The following is a 17,938-nucleotide window of genomic DNA, read 5'->3' as shown; positions in this document are numbered from 1 at the left end:
AAACTGTTTAATGTTAATGGTTAATTGAAGACTTCTCTCACAAGTCTCTTTTTTTACCTTACGATGTTTTTTATCAATCATGAAGTTGTCATTTGCAGCTGATACGATTGCTGCAGCACAATCCATTAGTGATGGTAAGACTTTGGTTTCTTCATCCCAAAGCTTTGAACTGGGTTTCTTCTCTCCTGGCAATTCAAAGAATAGACTCCTGGGGATATGGTACAAGAATCTTTATGGGGCAGTTGTGTGAGTTGCAAATAGAAACAGCCCAATTGCTGGTGCAGGTGGAGTTTTAACCATCAACAGTGATGGAAACCTGATACTCTATGATGGAACAAACAGCACTGTTTCAAACATCTCTAGAAAGGCAGAAGGTCCAGTGGCACAACTCTTAGATTCTGGAAACTTTGTAGTTAAAGACAACAAAACCATGCAACCTGTTGAGATAAATCGGTGGCAGAGCTTTGATTACCTGTCAGACACGCTGTTGCCAGGTATGAAGCTTGGAAAGAACTTAAAAACTGGATCAGAATGGTTGTTAACATCTTGGAAAAGTGCTGATGATCCATCTCGAGGAAACTTTACTTGCAGACTTAGCATTCAAGGCTTGCATTCTATAGTTGTTTATTCGGGATCAGCAAAAAGGTTCCGCACTGGACCATGGGATGGATTTCACTTTGGTGGTACTCCCGTGTCTCACAACTGGTTTTTTGTACCATATTTGGAGCATAATGAGGATGAAATCTATTACGGTTATGAGCCCTTCAACAACCAAATTTTTATGCGATTAATCATGGACCAGTCGGGTACTGTCCTGGGTGTTATATGGAATGAGAGGAGCAGTAAATGGGGCACAGCTTTCTTAGCACCGCCAGACCAATGTGACCAATATGGCCAATGTGGTGCAAATAGTATTTGCAACATCAACAAGGCACCAATTTGTGAGTGTCTGAAACGGTTCAGACCTGAATCAGAAGGGATGGATTCAAATAATCGCAATTGGTCTAAAAAGTGTGTAAAAGAATCATCATCATATTGCCAAAATGGAGAGGGGTTTCTAAAACTTGTTGGGGTGAAACTGCCTGACGTCATAAAGTTCAAGTTGAATGAGAGTATGAATCTTAAGGAATGTGAGATGAACTGCTTGAAAAACTGCTCTTGTAGTGCTTACGCAAGCATGAAATTAGATGAACAAGAGGAGGGCTGCTTGATGTGGTATGGGAGCCTGATTGATATGAAAATCCTATCAGGACTAACTACGGGACGTGATATCTATATAAGAGCACCCTTTTCAGAACTAGGTAAATAAGCTATGAGAAATATAACGTTCATTGTCGTTTTCACATTGTTTTGTTGCATAATGTCATCTGAAACTAGCCTTCGTCCTTATACTAAGTTTCTGTTTGCAATATGAGCCCTAATAATATGCTTAATTATAAAAAAACGTTGAATCAGCTCGATAAACTCACAAGTGGCCCATAACATTGTAAAATTTACATCATAACACTTCCCTGGAACATTTCTTGATGGAAACTAACAGAGACATTGTTGTTTTGTTCTGTATAAGGAAAAAAAAAACTTTAAGAAAGGTGTTAGGCCTAAAGAATGCTTTAATGATTATCATTTTTGAAAAAGATGAAAATGTTAATTTATTTTAAAAAAATTAGTCTGGACTTGACGTTGCCTCTTTATGGATCAGCACGTGCTTCAAATGAAAAAAACCGAGTAAAGATCATCATAATAGTTTTAATCATTTCTGGAATGCTTGTCTTGAGCTTGGTGTTCTGCCTTATCCTGAGGAAAAAATGGAAAAGAGGTAAGCATATGTGTTTGACGTTGCTGATTTTGTTTTTCGATTTTTTATTCAAATTTCGACTAGAAAGTTGTATTTAATTAACATGATGAAGCTGTCCTGCTGCTGCAATTGTATGCTTTCAGTTATTCCTGGCATGGTGATCTTGGCTGCTTTGTTCTGCTACATTAGGCAGAAAATATGGAGAAGAGGTAAACGGTAAAGAGTTCATGGCCAGTGGGATTATGAAATCTGAGAATACCCCTTGTGGTCTTGTAGTAGAATTAAAGTATTGTTGGTGGGATACAAGAAGCAATTTGCGAGAAGATGGCATTGGAAGCTCTGTTGCAGGCATAGTTTTGTTTCAGTTTTAGATTTTGCTATCTGTTAATTACGTGCTTTTTGTTAGGCAAAAAACTTCTATTCAATCATGACAGCTAAAGTATAATTAAACAATTAATCAATTGCACAATAGACAATAATTTAACATAATTTAATCTAACTGACCTATGTCTAGAGATGAAAAACAAAATTCACTAGTTGCAAAAAATTACAAATATATATCCAAATATATCAACCATTCAACAATCAATACCTATAGACCCTTTTAATCTTTTTAAGTCTTATGAAATATTCTCAACCTGAATAAACATATACCCATGTGTACTCTTTCAATACAATCAAATATATACTCATATACACTCATACGTCATACTTATGTGAATTATCTTAGTCTCCTCTAGTCCACTCCTATGTACTATACAAATATATATATATATATATATAAGACGTAAATCTCTAGTAATTTTATAGGGTATCTATCTCGTAAAATTATGTAATTTTCTTATATTTTTTTTCTCATACCTAACAGACTTCACTTATTTATAAATATATAAACTTACCTATTAAGAATATTTTTTTCTTTTAAAATTCTTCTTTTGCAAATCAAACTTGCTTTTTAAAAATTCATTTTTTCTTAGAATTCTTCTTTTGCAAGTTTTCTTATCCATAAAATAATATTTGATCAATCCCAAACAAATTTTTTATGAGATTTAAGTCATTATTTCTAACACATTTTAAGTTTTTTTTATTCTATAGATTACATTTAGCTACTTTCGTTTTTTCAACAAGTTATATGCAAGAAGAGAGAAGGAAGAAGCAGAAGCAATTTCTCACTTTATCTAAAGCAAGAACTAGATGAAGCTTTGCAAAAGAAAATTACATGTGAAGAAAGGTTAACGCATTTACATGCGGTCTTCAAGGAATGCATGCAGCAACTACACTTTGTTTGAAAAGAGCAGGAACCAAGGATTCATGATGCTATAATGAAGGCCTCAAAAAAGTTTGAGAAATCGCAAACGATTTTAGAGGAGCAATTAGCAGAGACTAGCAAAAGGCTTGCCAAATTAGGTGTTAAGAATACTAATCTTAGTAAGGCTTTCTTGGCAAAGGAAAAGGCGATTGATGATTTAAACAAGCAAAGAGCTCAAATGGAGATAGATTTTAGTGCACTAATGACAAGATTAGAATCCATAAGGAAAGATAATGCTTCTCTGAAATACGAGGGTCGAGTGCTTGAGAAGGAACTTGAGATCAAGAATGAAGAAAGAGAATTCAATCATCGAACAGCTGAAGCATCACAAAAACAATATTTAGAAAGTGTGAAGAAAATTGCTAAATGCTATGCTAGAATCAGAATGTCAAAGGCTGCGTCTCCTAGTCCGAAAAATTGCTAGCTCATGCTGAGTTGGCTAAGATGAAAAATGAAGCTGAAATGTGGAGGAAGAAGTTAAATCCTAGTCATACTAGTGCAAAGCTTGATTTTGCAGTTGACAATTATTTAGACAACTCGAGCAAGAGGATTAATATCCTAACGGAGCCGTTACGTGCTAGGGAAGAGACTTTGTTTTGTCAACAATGGTATTGAATTTTTATTTTTTTTGACTAATTGTGTTGTTAAAAGGAAAAAAAGAATAGATATAAAAAAAAAAAAAGGAACTTGAAACAAAACTCAATTGACACGTAACATACTTTTACCATGTAAGGATGACATGGCATTGAACGACTTAAAATATCTTACTCAAGGAAATAAGATTAAAAATACCCTATAATTGAAATAAAGATTTTAATTTACTTTAGTTTAGGAAAAAACTCCTATTTTTCCTGTGGTTGAAGGCAACAGGGGACTGGACTTGATTGATCAAGTGCTAGAGGAAGCATCGATGCATTTGGCAATAACATAGGTTTCTTTGTGGTCAAGAAAGGGCAGCGGATGATAGACGCACCATGTCTGATGTTGTCCCAATGTTCAACAAGATGGGTCATATAGGTTAAGGCTGAATGTGGTAACATGAAAATAAAATAAATTGACTTAAATTTCTAAATTAGGTATTTAAATTGGACTTTTACTAATTGACTTGACTTTTAAATTGGACCAAATAAATAAACAATAATTAATGAGATGATAAAGACAAAATAATTTATGTATAGAATTCCAGTAAGTTTGGTGGATATTTTTATTATAATATTATTAAAATGGGAAAAGGATATGAATTATTTTTGAATTATAATAAGATATTTAATATAAATATAAATTTTAAAAATCATTATTTGAAACATGAATTTATTAATTAATGTAATACTAAAAAAATATCATTTGAAATTAATCATATTAAAAAATAAATATCATATTATGTAATAAATTTATAATTTAAGTATACATTAAAAATTTTTAAAATTTAAATAACCTATTTAATATTTTATTGTAATGTAAGGAACATCTATAACATTAAGCATATCAAAATTTTGGGCATCATGAACCTTGCCTACCCCTAATCTCGCCTATGAATACAGCACACCATGACTTAGGGCAAATAGAATTAGTTTTTGTTTGAAAGCTCACAACCCATTTACGAAGTTACTAAATCCTCCTTGAAACAGAAGGGGAATACTGGGTCAGCCAACAGTGCGGGGCGTTTTTATTTTATGGGATTCCAATTTTGTACAGTTTTGTCAAATACAAACTTTGAAAAGTAAAATCGCGTGATCAAGTGGAATAAATAAAATTGCGGTCCACTATTACCAATCCTTGCAAGTAAATCTAGGCAACTCTGTTCTGTAATGAGTTATCTTTATGTTCAATACTAAAACTACCAATGGAGGATAACAATTGGCAACGGTTTAATGTTAATTGTCAATTGAAGAGTTCTCTCGCATGCCTCTTTTTTTACCTTTTGATGTTTTTATCAATAATGAAGTTGTCATTTGCAGTTGATACAATAGCCGCAGCGCAATCCATTAGTGATGGTCAAACACTGGTTTCTTCATCTCAAAGCTTTGAACTGGGTTTCTTTTCTCCTGGCAATTCAAAGAATAGATTCCTGGGGGTATGGTACAAGAATCTTTCTGGGGCAGTTGTGTGGGTTGCAAACAGAAACAGCCCAATTGCTGGTGCAGGTGGAGTTTTAACCATCAACAGTGATGGAAACCTGATACTCTATGATGGAACAAACAGCACTGTTTGGTCTTCAAACATCTCTAGAAAGGCAGAAGGTCCAGTGGCACAACTCTTAGATTCTGGAAACTTTGTAGTTAAAGACAACAAAACCATGCAACCTGTTGAGATCTATCTGTGGCAGAGCTTTGATTACCTGTCAGATACGCTGTTGCCAGGTATGAAGCTTGGAAAGAACTTTAAAACTGGATCAGAATGGCTGTTAACATCTTGGAAAAGTGCTGATGATCCATCTCCAGGAAACTTTACTTGCAGACTTAGCATTCAAGGCTTGCATTCTATAGTTGTTTATTCGGGATCAGCAAAAATGTTCCGCACTGGACCATGGGATGGATTTAACTTTGGTGGTACTCCCGTGTCTCACAACTTGGTTTTTGTACCATATTTGGTGCATAATGAGGATGAAATCTATTACGGTTATGAGCCGTTCAACAACCCAATTATTACGCGAATAATCATGAACCAGTCAGGTACTGTCCTGGGTGCTGTATGGAATGAGAGGAGCGGTAAATGGGACACAGTTTTCTTAGCGCCGCCAGACCAATGTGACCAATATGGTCAATGTGGTGCAAATGGTATTTGCAACATCAACAAGACACCAATTTGTGAGTGTCTGAAAGGGTTCAGATCTGAATCAAAAGGGATGCATTCAAATAATCGCAATTGGTCTATAAAGTGTGTAAAAGAATCATCAGATTGCCAAAATGGAGAGGGGTTTCTAAAACTTGTTGGGGTGAAACTGCCTGACTTCATAGAGTTCAAGTTGAATGAGAGTATAAATCTTAAGGAATGTGAGATGAACTGCTTGAAAAACTGCTCTTGCAGTGCTTACGCAAGCACGAAATTAGATGAACAAGAGAAGGGCTGCTTGATGTGGTATGGGGACCTGATTGATATGAAAATCCTATCAGGACTAACGACGGGCCGTGATATCTATGTAAGAGTACCCTTTTCAGAACTAGGTAAGTAAACTATGAGAAATATAACGTTCATTGTGGTTTTCACATAGTTTTGTTGCATAATTTACATCATAATACTTCCCTGCAACATATCTTGATGGAAACTAGTAGAGACATTGTTCTTTTGTTCTGTATAAGGAAAAAAAATCTTCAAGAAAGGTGTTAGGCCTAAAGAATGCTTTAATGATTATCATTTTTGAAAAAAATGAATATGTTAATTTATTTTTAAAAAAATTATTGTCTGGACTTGACGTTGTCTCTTTATGGATCAGCGCGTGCTTCAAATGAAAAAAACCGTGTAAAGATCATCATAATAGTTTCAATCATTTCTGGAATGCTTGTCTTGAGCTTGGTGTTCTGCCTTATCCTGAGGAAAAAATTGAAAAGAGGTAAGCATATGTGTTTGACGTTGCTGATTTTGTTTTTCGATTTTTTATTCAAATTTCGACTAGAAAGTTGTATTTAATTTACATAATGAAGCTGTTATGCTGCTGCAATTGTATGCTTTCAGTCATTCCTGGCATGGTGATCTTGGCTGCTTTGTTCTGCTACATTATGAAGAAAATATGGAGAACAGGTAAACGAATTCACCTTCCCTTACCAAATCATCATCACTATATTTCAAACACATTTAGACTTAGAGGCTGAAGTGTCAGAATAGGCCAAGAGAGCTGCAAGGATAATGTAGAAGTGCCTTTGTTTGATTTGGCTTCCATTGATGCTGCTACCAATAGTTTCTCCCAAGAAAATTTAATAGGAATTGGTGGATTTGGTCCTGTTTACAAAGTAAGACTCACTACTTCTTGCCATACAATTGTCAGAAAAGTTTCAGCGAGTTTTCGCATCTTGTAAGTTGTATATTCTGTCTATGCAACTTGCAGGGCATCCTTCCAACAGGACAAGAAATTGCTGTAAAGAGACTGTCCAAGAATTCAGGACAAGGTGCTGAAGAGTTTAGGAATGAAGTAGTTTTAATTGCCAAACTTCAACACAGAAATCTTGTTGGGCTCTGTGGCAGCTGCATTCAGGGAGAAGAAAGGCTTTTGGTCTATGAATATATGCCCAACAAAAGCTTGGATTATTTTATCTTCGGTTTGATTTCTTCACCTTTCATGCATCTTATCATATTAAATAATATTTGATTCCTCAATCTTCAATGCAATAAGCTCAAATAAGATTGACTAGGCCTAATTTTGAGAAAGTTATAGTAAGTCATGGAGGTGGTTTGCAGATCATGAGAGGAAAGTGTTATTGGCATGGCAGAAGCGCTCTGATATTATCATGCAGATTGTGAGAGGACTTATGTATCTACACCAAGACTCGAAGCTCCAAATTATCCACAGAGATCTCAAAGCCAGCAATATTCTGCTAGATGGTAATTTGAACCCCAAAATTTCAGACTTTGGCTTGGCAAGAACTTTTGAAGGGGATGACAAAGTATCAGAAACTAAGAGAGTTGTTGGAACATTGTAAGTTCAATCATTTGTAATCACAGCCTTTTAGCATTCCAAAGGACTTATTCCAGAATTTCCGTGCAGTGGATATATGTCGCCAGAGTATGCAGTTAATGGTAAATTTTCAGCCAAGTCTGATGTTTTCAGCTTCGGTGTACTTCTACTAGAGATAATAAGTGGCCAAAAGATTAGTAGTTTCTGTCATCCTGATCACCACCATAGCCTATTGGGCCATGTAAGTATACAGAATGATTTTGTAGCTTTTGTTCCTTTTCATTGCAGATTTTCTAATGCCTATTATTCTAGGCATGGATGCTATGGAATGAAGGCAGGGCCATGGAGTTGGTGGATGCATGCTTGGAGGATTCTATTGTTGAATCTCGAGTTCTTAGATGTATTCAAGTGGGCTTATTATGTGTTCAAAATTTACCCAAAGACAGGCCAACAATGTCATCAGTAAATTTTATGCTGGCAAATGAAGAAGCAAATGTGCCTTATCCTAAAGAACCAGGATTCTTCACAGATACTAGTTGCAATGCAAATAAGGCAACAAGAAAGGAAGAACGGCATACCGTAAATGAAGTGACTATAACAATGGTGGGAGGGAGATAGTAATTCCTGACAAGTTTGCCTTTTATTTTCCTTCCTTGCTGCAAAATAAAGAGTGGAAAACTAAGAACCTAGAGCTTAGTTTAATTATTTCATATAATCACCCTTAAAGAGGTAACATCGAATAGGTATGGGGGTTCAAATCCCAATACTTAGCAAATTCTTTCCCTGTTCTCCGGCTACGGCATCTTTTGTATAAAAAAATTTGTAAAACTAACTGCAATAATTATTGTGGATATCAGCACCTTATAAACTCTTAAGATATGTAATTAAGTTGATTGACTGACTCTAATATCTTACTCTCTTTCTCTTGTCTTGTAGGTGGTTATTGACTAACTAAATATTGTGCAATTGAGTTAGGCATGGTTATTGTGGAACAAAGGGTAATGAATTCATGTATGGAAGATTCATGTTAGGTTCCAAATGTATTTGAAGGATTTAGAGCAGAGGAAGAACAAAAAATAGAAGAAACTAATTTGTCACTTGAAGTAAATTGGCTCATCAGATCATGAGCTTCATTTCATTAATTTATAAGCTTCAAAAATACAAAAGTTTGTTTAACTACTACAAAAGTTGTTTGCCTAACCGTATGGATCACCATGCACATATCCATCATGCTACCTAAACTAATCAGATGGTAGAACCAATTACAAAAGTGCAAGTAGAAATGCCATACCTAGTTGCTTCAACCACTAGCACACTAACACTCCTCCTTGGCATTTCTGCTGGAAACAACAAGACTTTTCCTTAATGTTTCAAACCTTGCCTTTGGTAAGGCCTTGGTCAGAATATCTGCAATTTGATCTTTTGACTTGCAATGCACCAGTTTCACTTCATTCTCAGCTTCAACTTCTCTAATAAAGTGATACTTGGTCTTAATATGCTTAGTTCTTCCGTGAAACATAGGGTTCTTGACCATTGCAACTACTGACTGATTATCACAAAAATTTTTGTTGGATCATCTTGCTTTTGACTCAAATCCATCAAAATTTTCCTTAGCCAAATTGCTTGATTAACAACAGCTGTAGCAACAATATACTCTGCTTCTGCTGTTGATTGAGCCACAGTTCCTTGTTTCTTTGAATTCCAGCTGAACACATTTAATCCAATGAAAAACACATAGCCTGAAATGCTTTTCATGTCTTCATGGGAGCCAGCCCAGTCATTGTCTATGAATCCAACCAATCTTGAACTTTCATTTTTCTTGAACCAAATTCCAAATTCATTGGTTCCTTTGACATATCTCAACACTCTTTTTGCAGCTTTAAAATGCAACTCACTAGGATTTTGCATGAACCTAAAGAGTAAATTTGCAACATACATGATGTCTGGCCTTGTTGTTGTCAAATACAATAAGCAACCAACCAAGCTTCTATAAATAGAACCATCAACTTTGTTAGCTTTATCTTCCTTAATAAGTTTCTCATTTTGAGTCAAAAGAGTGTTGACTGGTTTGCAATTTTCCATCCCAAACTTATTCAAGATTTCATTTGCATATTTTCTTTGACAAATAAAGATTCCTTGCTGGTATTGATGAATCTCCATTCCAAGAAAATAAGACATTTCTCCCATATCTGTCATTTCAAAAATTTTCTGCATTTGGAGCTTAAAATCCTCCACAAGAGCTGATTTGCTACCTGTCACCAAAAAATCATTAACATACGAAGAAATAATCAACATATCATTACTGTTAAAAACTTTAATGTACAATGTTGCTTCATTGAGGCTTTTCTTGAATCCTAACTTCAGTAAATGATCATCAATTTTGAAATTCCACACTTTTAGAGCTTGTTTTAATCCATTGTCACACCCCGAATCGAGGCATAACACGACCATATTACCTTGAAGAAAATCTCAAAGTAATACGAAGCTTTCTTTCTTAAACATTCTAAAATTCTTCAATAAAACAATATACCAAGTAAAATTCATATCTTTAATCCAACTGATGATATATCTTTATATATCCAAATACAAACCATATAAAATATAAAACTGCCTCTTAAAATCTCATTGGCCAACATATTCTCTAATGATTAAGTAATCATACCCATTTCATCTTCTAGCTTCACATAAGACTAACCAAACTTATCACTTAGTCATCTGTAAAAAAAAAGTAAAAAGGGAATGAACAAACCACAGCTCAGTAAGTATAGGCTCACACACCTTACCAGATCAAGCATCGTTTTCTTACACATCATATAGATCATTCAAAACATTCATCAAATCATAATATCAAAACATTTCAAGATCATCATTTTGTCAAATATTTCATAAATTCATAAATCAATGTCAAAATATGTCACTTCATAAATCATTGCGAAATATGCTATTATTCAAATATCATAATCAAAGCAAATCATGGATCAATCATTAAAATCATCATTATCATTGATTTATCATTAGCTACGGTCACTGCAATAACCCGTGACATTAGCCGTATTGATAATTTTATTTTCATGATCATTGCTAACTATTATAACCCGTTAGCCAGGGCTTACGCTAACTACTATTACCCGTTAGCCAGGGTCATATGATCATGTCTTTGCTAACTACTATTACCCGTTAGCCAGGGTCGTAGAACTAGTTCTGGTGTCGATGATCCCACTTCCCAGGGATATAAAAACGTAGCTATCATAAAATCATTCTTTAAACATAAATCATTTTCTCATTTCATTCATAAGTATGATCCATCATTTATATAGAGAAACACAAAATAATCATATGCTTGATCCTATTTTCATACATTGAAAATAATGAAATAAAACATTCTTTCATTTAGAAACATATATATATACATAGATTCGAAAACAAGCAAAGTGTGTGAGATTCTACTTACCTCCATTCGATTCCACCACTTAGTTTTTTCTCCTAAAATAATTAATGGCCTATCCAAGATCATTTCAATAGATCAGAATTTAATCAACCCTTTTTGAGACCATTTATACAAAAATCAACTAAGTTACACAAAGGGTTAACTTAACTAATTAATACTGGCAGCCTGACCTCTTTTCATTAAAACAGTCATATCTCAATATATCCAAATCAGAATTATGATCTCTTTAATGTGTTAAAAACTAGACTTAATAAGCTTTCTAACCATATATCGCACACCTCGTAATTCCTTGTAGATTAATTATAACAATTTTTGAAATCCATGTCATATACTGCTGCCAAACAGCCTGTATACCTTCTAATAAAAGCTATATATTTATTCACAGGAAACTCCAAATTCAATTCCGTTTGTTTCATTAGAAAGTAGACTCAACATATATGGCTTAATCTGTAAATCCTTGTAGACAAATTAAGAAGAATTTCGTAATTCAACCCTGATGCTGTTGTCTTACAGCCTGCACATCCTTAAGTTAAAATTAAACAACTCTTCATAGAAAACTCAGATTTGACTTTCATTTGTTTCATTAGAAACTAGATTCAACATGCTTTCCAATGATATATAATAATCACAGCAATAATCTATCCATTAATGCAAAATTCTATTTTAATTCATTATTACAGATCACAACATCTCATCCAAAAATAGAATTTCTCCTTCAATCTTTAAAAACTCAAATCCTTACTTTTAGCCTTCAAACTCCATTCAATAATCATCAATAAATCTTAAGAACATGAAATAAACAAAGCCCAGTAATTTACCCAAACAGATCATCAAGATTAATGAAGGATTTCATGATTTTTCTTGGTTTTTCTCTCAAAACTTCAACTCCAAATAATAGCAATCAACTTGATATTTTTTTTCAAATAAAAAAAGGGCATGTACTCACCTTTAAGGGATTAACTTGATTGTAGCCTCTGATTGTGAATCTCCAACTTGATTTTCTTTCTCTAACCCTAAGGAAGATGAAGAAGAAGAACTCTATTTCCTTTCTGTTTCACAATAGTTAGGTTTTCTTTCATCTAATACTTCAGTCTTTTTTTTTTTACTAAATAATGTCTTAATAAACTAATGGGCTTTAGTATTAGTCTAGCCCAATTTTATTTAAAGAAAATAAAAATAATAAAATCAAAAATAAAAAAAAGTAAAAAATAAAAAAATAAAAAAATGAAAATAAATAAAATAAATGAATAAATAAATAAATACAAAAAATGGGAAAAAAAAAACCTGGGAACGGCTTGACTTGCGCCTCGGCTCGGCTCGACTTAAAGAAAAAAAATGGCTCGAAAAAGTAGCTCGGGGGTATTAGCTCAGCTCGACTAACGGCTCGGAGGGGCGAGTCATGCGTGGGTTGAAAAGCGGGTCGACGCTCGGGTTGGGTTAGATCTTGACAAAACGCGCGGATTCTCTAAGTTACTTAATGCAGAAATGACGTCATTTTGGAAGGGTATATAAGGCTGATTCCTTCATTTTTTTAACAAATCGAGCCTCCTCCCTCTCTCTTCTTTTCTTTTCTCTCCCTTCTCTCTAAAATTTTTGAAGAACTCCAGTTGAATGTTCACCGAATTTTGGAAAATTCATTAGAATCTGAGTTTTTCGATGAAAGTTTATTCGAAAGTTGGTCGGTTTTTGGGAATCTTCACCAAAAATTGGGCAGCTGGCTGAAAACTTCAAACTTGATCGGAATTGTCATCGAAAAATTCAACTTTCACCGAAAAAATCACCGGAATCTAAAAATTTTCTAAAAATTTCCAGAAAAAAAATTCACAAAAAAATCTCCAAAAATTTTCCCTCGATTCTGAAAGCTATTCTAACGCCTCTAAACCCTTTTTAGCTTTGAAATCTCTTTTGTCTGTTTTTTCTCTCAACCAGTAGCTTTTTTATCTGTTTTTTCTTTGATCCTGAGGGTCCTTTTATAGGGATTGATCAGAAGAGTTTCTGATCAATTCCTATTCCTTTTTGGATGGAGATTCAATCTTTGAATCCAATCTGGATTCTAATTGAATCCCCATTCACGGTAGGATTCTTCAGAAGAATTCAATTTCAGCCCCCAAAAAAAAAGAAAAAGAAAAAGAAAATCAGATAAATAAAAAAATATTAATAGATAATTAGAAAAAAATAATAAGATAAATAAAAAATATTACAAGATAAATAAAAAATAATAATAACAGATAAATTATAATATATAAATGAATAAATAATAATAAATATATAACTAGGTAAATAAAAAACATATACAAATATTAACAGAAAATAAAGAAAAAGAAAAAAAGGAAAAAAATAATAAAGATATATATATTAATAAATAGTAATAATAAATAAATAAATAATAAATACATAATATGCAAAGGAAAATATACACATAAAAAATAAAAATAATAAAAATATAAAATACAAAATAAAAGCAAAATTGGGCTTACCCATTTGGATCAGGCCCAATTGATCCGGGCCTGGACCAAATTGAGTGTCTACAGCTACCCCTCTTTGCACATTTTCTGTGAAACAAAAATTAGGCAAAGATATAGACACCCAATCAAGACTCAACTCGACATTTTTTTTATTTTTTATTTTTTTTCTCTTTTTTTGTTTAAGATTTGATCAAAACTCCTCAAATTAGAGGCTCAACGACTTTGAAAAATAAATAAAGCTTCTCTAATCAGAGGCTCAACGACTTTGGAAAATAAAGAAAGCTCCTCTAAATAGAGACAATTTTTTTGCTTTTTTTTGTTTTTTTGTTTTTGTTTTCTTTGTTTTTTTTTAATTTTGTTGTTGTTTTTTTTTGTTTTTGATCAAAGCTCCTCTAAGCAGAAGCTGAACGACTTGAAAAAATAAATTGCTCCTCTAAAAGAGGCAACGAAACTTTGAAAAGTAAATTACTCCTCTAAAAAGAGGCACCACGACTTTGAAAAGTAAATTGCTCCTTTAAACAGAGGCACCATGACTTTGGAAAGTAAATTGCTCCTCTAAACAGTGGCACCACAACTTTGAAAAGTAAATTGCTTCTCTAAACAGAGGCAACGAAACTTTGAAAAGTAAATTGCTCCTTGACAGTCATGTCCAAAGGAGTTATAGAACATGATTGAAGGAATTTTGTAATGGGAACTCAAGGATTCATAATTTGAGTTCAACATTCAGAGGTTCAGATTCGTAAGAACCTTCCAACTTCATAAGAATTTACTAAAATTTGATTCTCAAAATTTCAGTTTCATTCAAATTTGCAAGATCTCAAGATTTGTATTTACAACTTACAAGACTTGCATCAAAGATCCTCATTGGAATTTTGGAGGCTCACATCCAAAAGTTTAAGGCTTTTCAAAGGTTCTCATTTGGCAAACTTGGAATTCATATCCAAAAATCTAAAGCTTTTCATTTGAATTTTGAAAATTCACATCTAAAATTCAAAGCTTTTCATTTGAGTTCAAAGGCTCACATGCAATAAACTTAGAGTTTCACATCTAAGTTCAAATGTTCTCATTTAAAACATTAGAAATTCATATCCAAAAGGTTGAAGCTTTGTATTTTGGAGATTCACATCCAAAAGTTTAAAACTTTTCATTTGTTCGAAGATTCACATTCGACGAACTTTAGAGTTTCACTCCTCAAAGATTCTCATTTTGAAACTCAAAAATTCTCATTTGAGTTCTCAAAAATTCTCATCGAAATATTCACAATTTATTTTTCAAGTGACTCAAAAATTTACATGAATGAATGTTATGACCAAATATGCAAATGCCTTCTTAATGATACAAATACGGTAACCTATATTCTCATAGTGCCATGCATGTCCAAACAAAGTTTAATTCATCGAATTATGTGCATGTATTATTCAAGCAATGATGCCCCCATGATGCATGTAATGCAGATGTCTATGTCACAAAATTCTAAATAATTATGGTAAAATAGCTCTCAAAACGCCATCATTTCGCATGTCTTCCTTGTTTAGTTTCTCAATACTTTGGAACAAGTTCCATCAATCGATCATCACTTGATCACCATTCATGGACTTTTCAGCATTAACAAATTTCAAAACAAGTTTCATCCACCATCACTGGGTCATTACTCATAGGTGTCTCAGCATTATTCAATCATAACTTGCAAGTCATATCGATCAATTCATCCTTGTACTCATCACTTGGTTATACCACTTTTCAAGATTTTCCCCATCATATTCTCCATTTGGTCACATCATATATCCTTTCAAATCATCTCTTTTAGGTTTCTACTATTTTTTTATTTTGTCACCACCATCATCTTAGATTTCTTTTCAAATGAATGCAAGATTCTTTTAAGCACATATTCATTCATTCATTATCATTTCAAATCTTGACAAATACAATGTAATCAAGCATTTTCTCAATTCATTCTAGAGGTGTAACAATAAGAGAACACAAGGTGAATTATGGTAAAGATAATCAATGAAGATCTATTTTGGTACAAAACAAATGAAAAAGGAAATAAATTGGATACATGTCATTGGGATGAATGGTAAGTCCAAATGATGAAGATTCAGACAATTCTCAATATTAATCTAAGATTTTTTTTTAAAAACTCATTCCATTTATTGTTGGAGTCATTTTGAGCTTGGCGAACTTTGCCCCAGTCTTTGAAAAGTCTTCATATGTCTTTGATCTACCATCCATGTGAACCATTTGACCTGGATCTTTTTCTACCAAAATTACCCTTTCAGGTTTTCAATTTGAATATCTTTTTTTCATTTTCTCATTTTTTTTCTTCGTTCTTTCTTTTTTTTAAAATTTTTTTTCATCATAATTTTTTTTCTCATTTTTCATCCATTGTTGATATCTTTCACACATCCAACTTTAGAGCAATGTAGCATAATTTTATTGTTTCATCATGAGCATGCCTTCGCTCAACATATGATCATTCAAGTTAAGCATTCACACTTGATCCAAATGGGCTTTCCAAGGTTATAATGTAGGTCAATGTGAGGGGTTATAAAAGAAATGGATATAATAGGCTCAAAACATAGATTGAAAAGGTTCAAGATCAAAGGATCATTTGATGCAACTTGGCATTTTACCCCCACATCATTTCACTATTTTTTCTTTTCTTACACAAAGGATTCTCATTACTTTACCCCAAATCATGTGTGGTATTTTTTTCTTTTGCTTTTCTTTCTTTTTTCATCTTTGAGACCTTTTGTGATTTTTTTTTGTCAAAAATTACCCTTCAGTGTAGAGGGTGATCCTTGGTTGGGGTTCTTTAGAAAAAAAATCATAATAGGCTTAAAAGGGTAGCAATGAATGATTTTTCGAGTGGTAAAAGAAAGATGGTCATTTTTCATCTCAATTGTGAATACTTTTCTTGAACGTCATCTATTGAACAAAGCTTATGAACCTGTATAAAAGATTACACATCTTCAAGATATATCTATTTCACCTCTGATAACAACTTACTTTTTTACTCAAATTATCTCTTCATATTAATGTGGATGAGTTCTTAAAATTAAATCCCAAAATTATTGTTATCATTGTCTAAATATTCATCATTTGAAATTTAAGAATGGAAATGTAAAGTTATGAAAGGTAACAGAGCATGGAATAATGGTCGAGTGAAAGAGAAAATGTAATGAAATGCATTAACTTGCCTTTATTAAGATAATAACAAGTGAAATCATATTGCAAAAAAAAAATATAACATTACTCGAAAAGAAATCCTAAAATGACAAAAAAAACCTTCAACCAGCCTTATCTTCATTCTTCAAAATTGTCCCCCTATGCGATCAGGTGAAGAATCTCTACTGACAATTGCCCTTTAATTCATTGTGACTCTCCGGACCCTTTCTGACCAATGTGTTCTTGATTGTCACTCAGAGCACTAACATCAGGTGTTTTTACTTTTCCTTGATCAAAACTTACCATTCCATCATTGATCAACCGTTGCACCTTATACTTTAAAGTAGTGTAATTTTCAGTAGAATGGTCAGTAATTCCATAATGGTAGTCGCAGTGTATTGTAGGATCATACCACTTAGGATAGGGTGGATTAAGTGGCTCCACATGACTGGGGGCAATCAAATGGCTATTATAGAGTTCTCGATATAACTTCGTATAAGTCATGGGGATTGGATCAAATACAAGTTTTTCTCGAGTAGTCCGTTGTTCTCGTAAACCACTTGCTAGGTTAGTAGGGCGAATTTGGGTTCTTGCAGGAGCTTGAATGTTAAGGCTATATTTAAGATCTTGAAGGCTAAAAATTGATCGATACATGGATGAATAAGGTGGTTATGGAGCTAGCTGGTATGGGTAGGATGTGGCATTATTCACAGTAGGATAGTATAGAGAGTAACCTTGGGGTAGATAAGGTTGATAACCCCTGAATTATTGTCTATCAAAGCTTACAGCTTGAGCTTGAGCTTCTTTCTTTTCTGATGCCTTCTTGGTTTCTCTTCCTTTCAACTTGCCATTTTTGATGGCACTTTCAATAATTTCTCTAGAGATCATCATGTTGACGAAATTTTTTGTTGCATTTTCTATCATCTTTTCATAATAAAGAGACTTTAAAGTACTGACAAACAACATTGTAGTTTCTTTCTCAGTTAAAGGAGATTGTACTTGAGAAGCAATATCCCTCCACCTTTGGGCATATTCTTTAAAAGTCTAATTGGCCTTTTTTTTTCAGGTTTTGTAAAGACAAACGATCAGGTGCCAAATCGATAATATGTTGGTATTGACTGATGAAGACATGAGCCATATCGCT

At 33.4% G+C, this 17,938-nt stretch overlaps 2 protein-coding genes across 2 annotated transcripts; both read left to right on the top strand.

Moving 5' to 3' along the window:
• The first annotated feature begins 131 nt into the window (after positions 1-131).
• On the top strand, positions 132-2,993 carry LOC111301932 (S-locus-specific glycoprotein S13-like). Its single transcript, XM_089744204.1, has 5 exons — positions 132-219; positions 285-1,301; positions 1,700-1,816; positions 1,985-2,159; positions 2,891-2,993. The coding sequence occupies exons 1-5, from the start codon at positions 132-134 to the stop codon at positions 2,991-2,993; spliced, it is 1,500 nt and encodes a 499-aa protein (XP_089600330.1).
• Positions 2,994-4,812: 1,819 nt separating this feature from the next.
• LOC111301655 (G-type lectin S-receptor-like serine/threonine-protein kinase At4g27290) lies at positions 4,813-8,704 on the top strand. The gene is made up of 8 exons (XM_089744272.1): positions 4,813-6,268; positions 6,538-6,654; positions 6,777-6,842; positions 6,927-7,051; positions 7,147-7,357; positions 7,497-7,734; positions 7,804-7,954; positions 8,026-8,704. The coding sequence occupies exons 1-8, from the start codon at positions 4,948-4,950 to the stop codon at positions 8,329-8,331; spliced, it is 2,535 nt and encodes an 844-aa protein (XP_089600398.1). The 5' UTR covers positions 4,813-4,947; the 3' UTR covers positions 8,332-8,704.
• The last annotated feature ends 9,234 nt before the right edge of the window (positions 8,705-17,938 follow it).

This window comes from Durio zibethinus, chromosome 15 (assembly GCF_047325235.1).
Source record: "Durio zibethinus cultivar Kanyao isolate XHJ-2024 chromosome 15, ASM4732523v1, whole genome shotgun sequence".
NCBI classification, from domain to species: Eukaryota; Viridiplantae; Streptophyta; class Magnoliopsida; order Malvales; family Malvaceae; genus Durio; species Durio zibethinus.
This window is presented reverse-complemented; position numbering and strand designations above follow the sequence as displayed.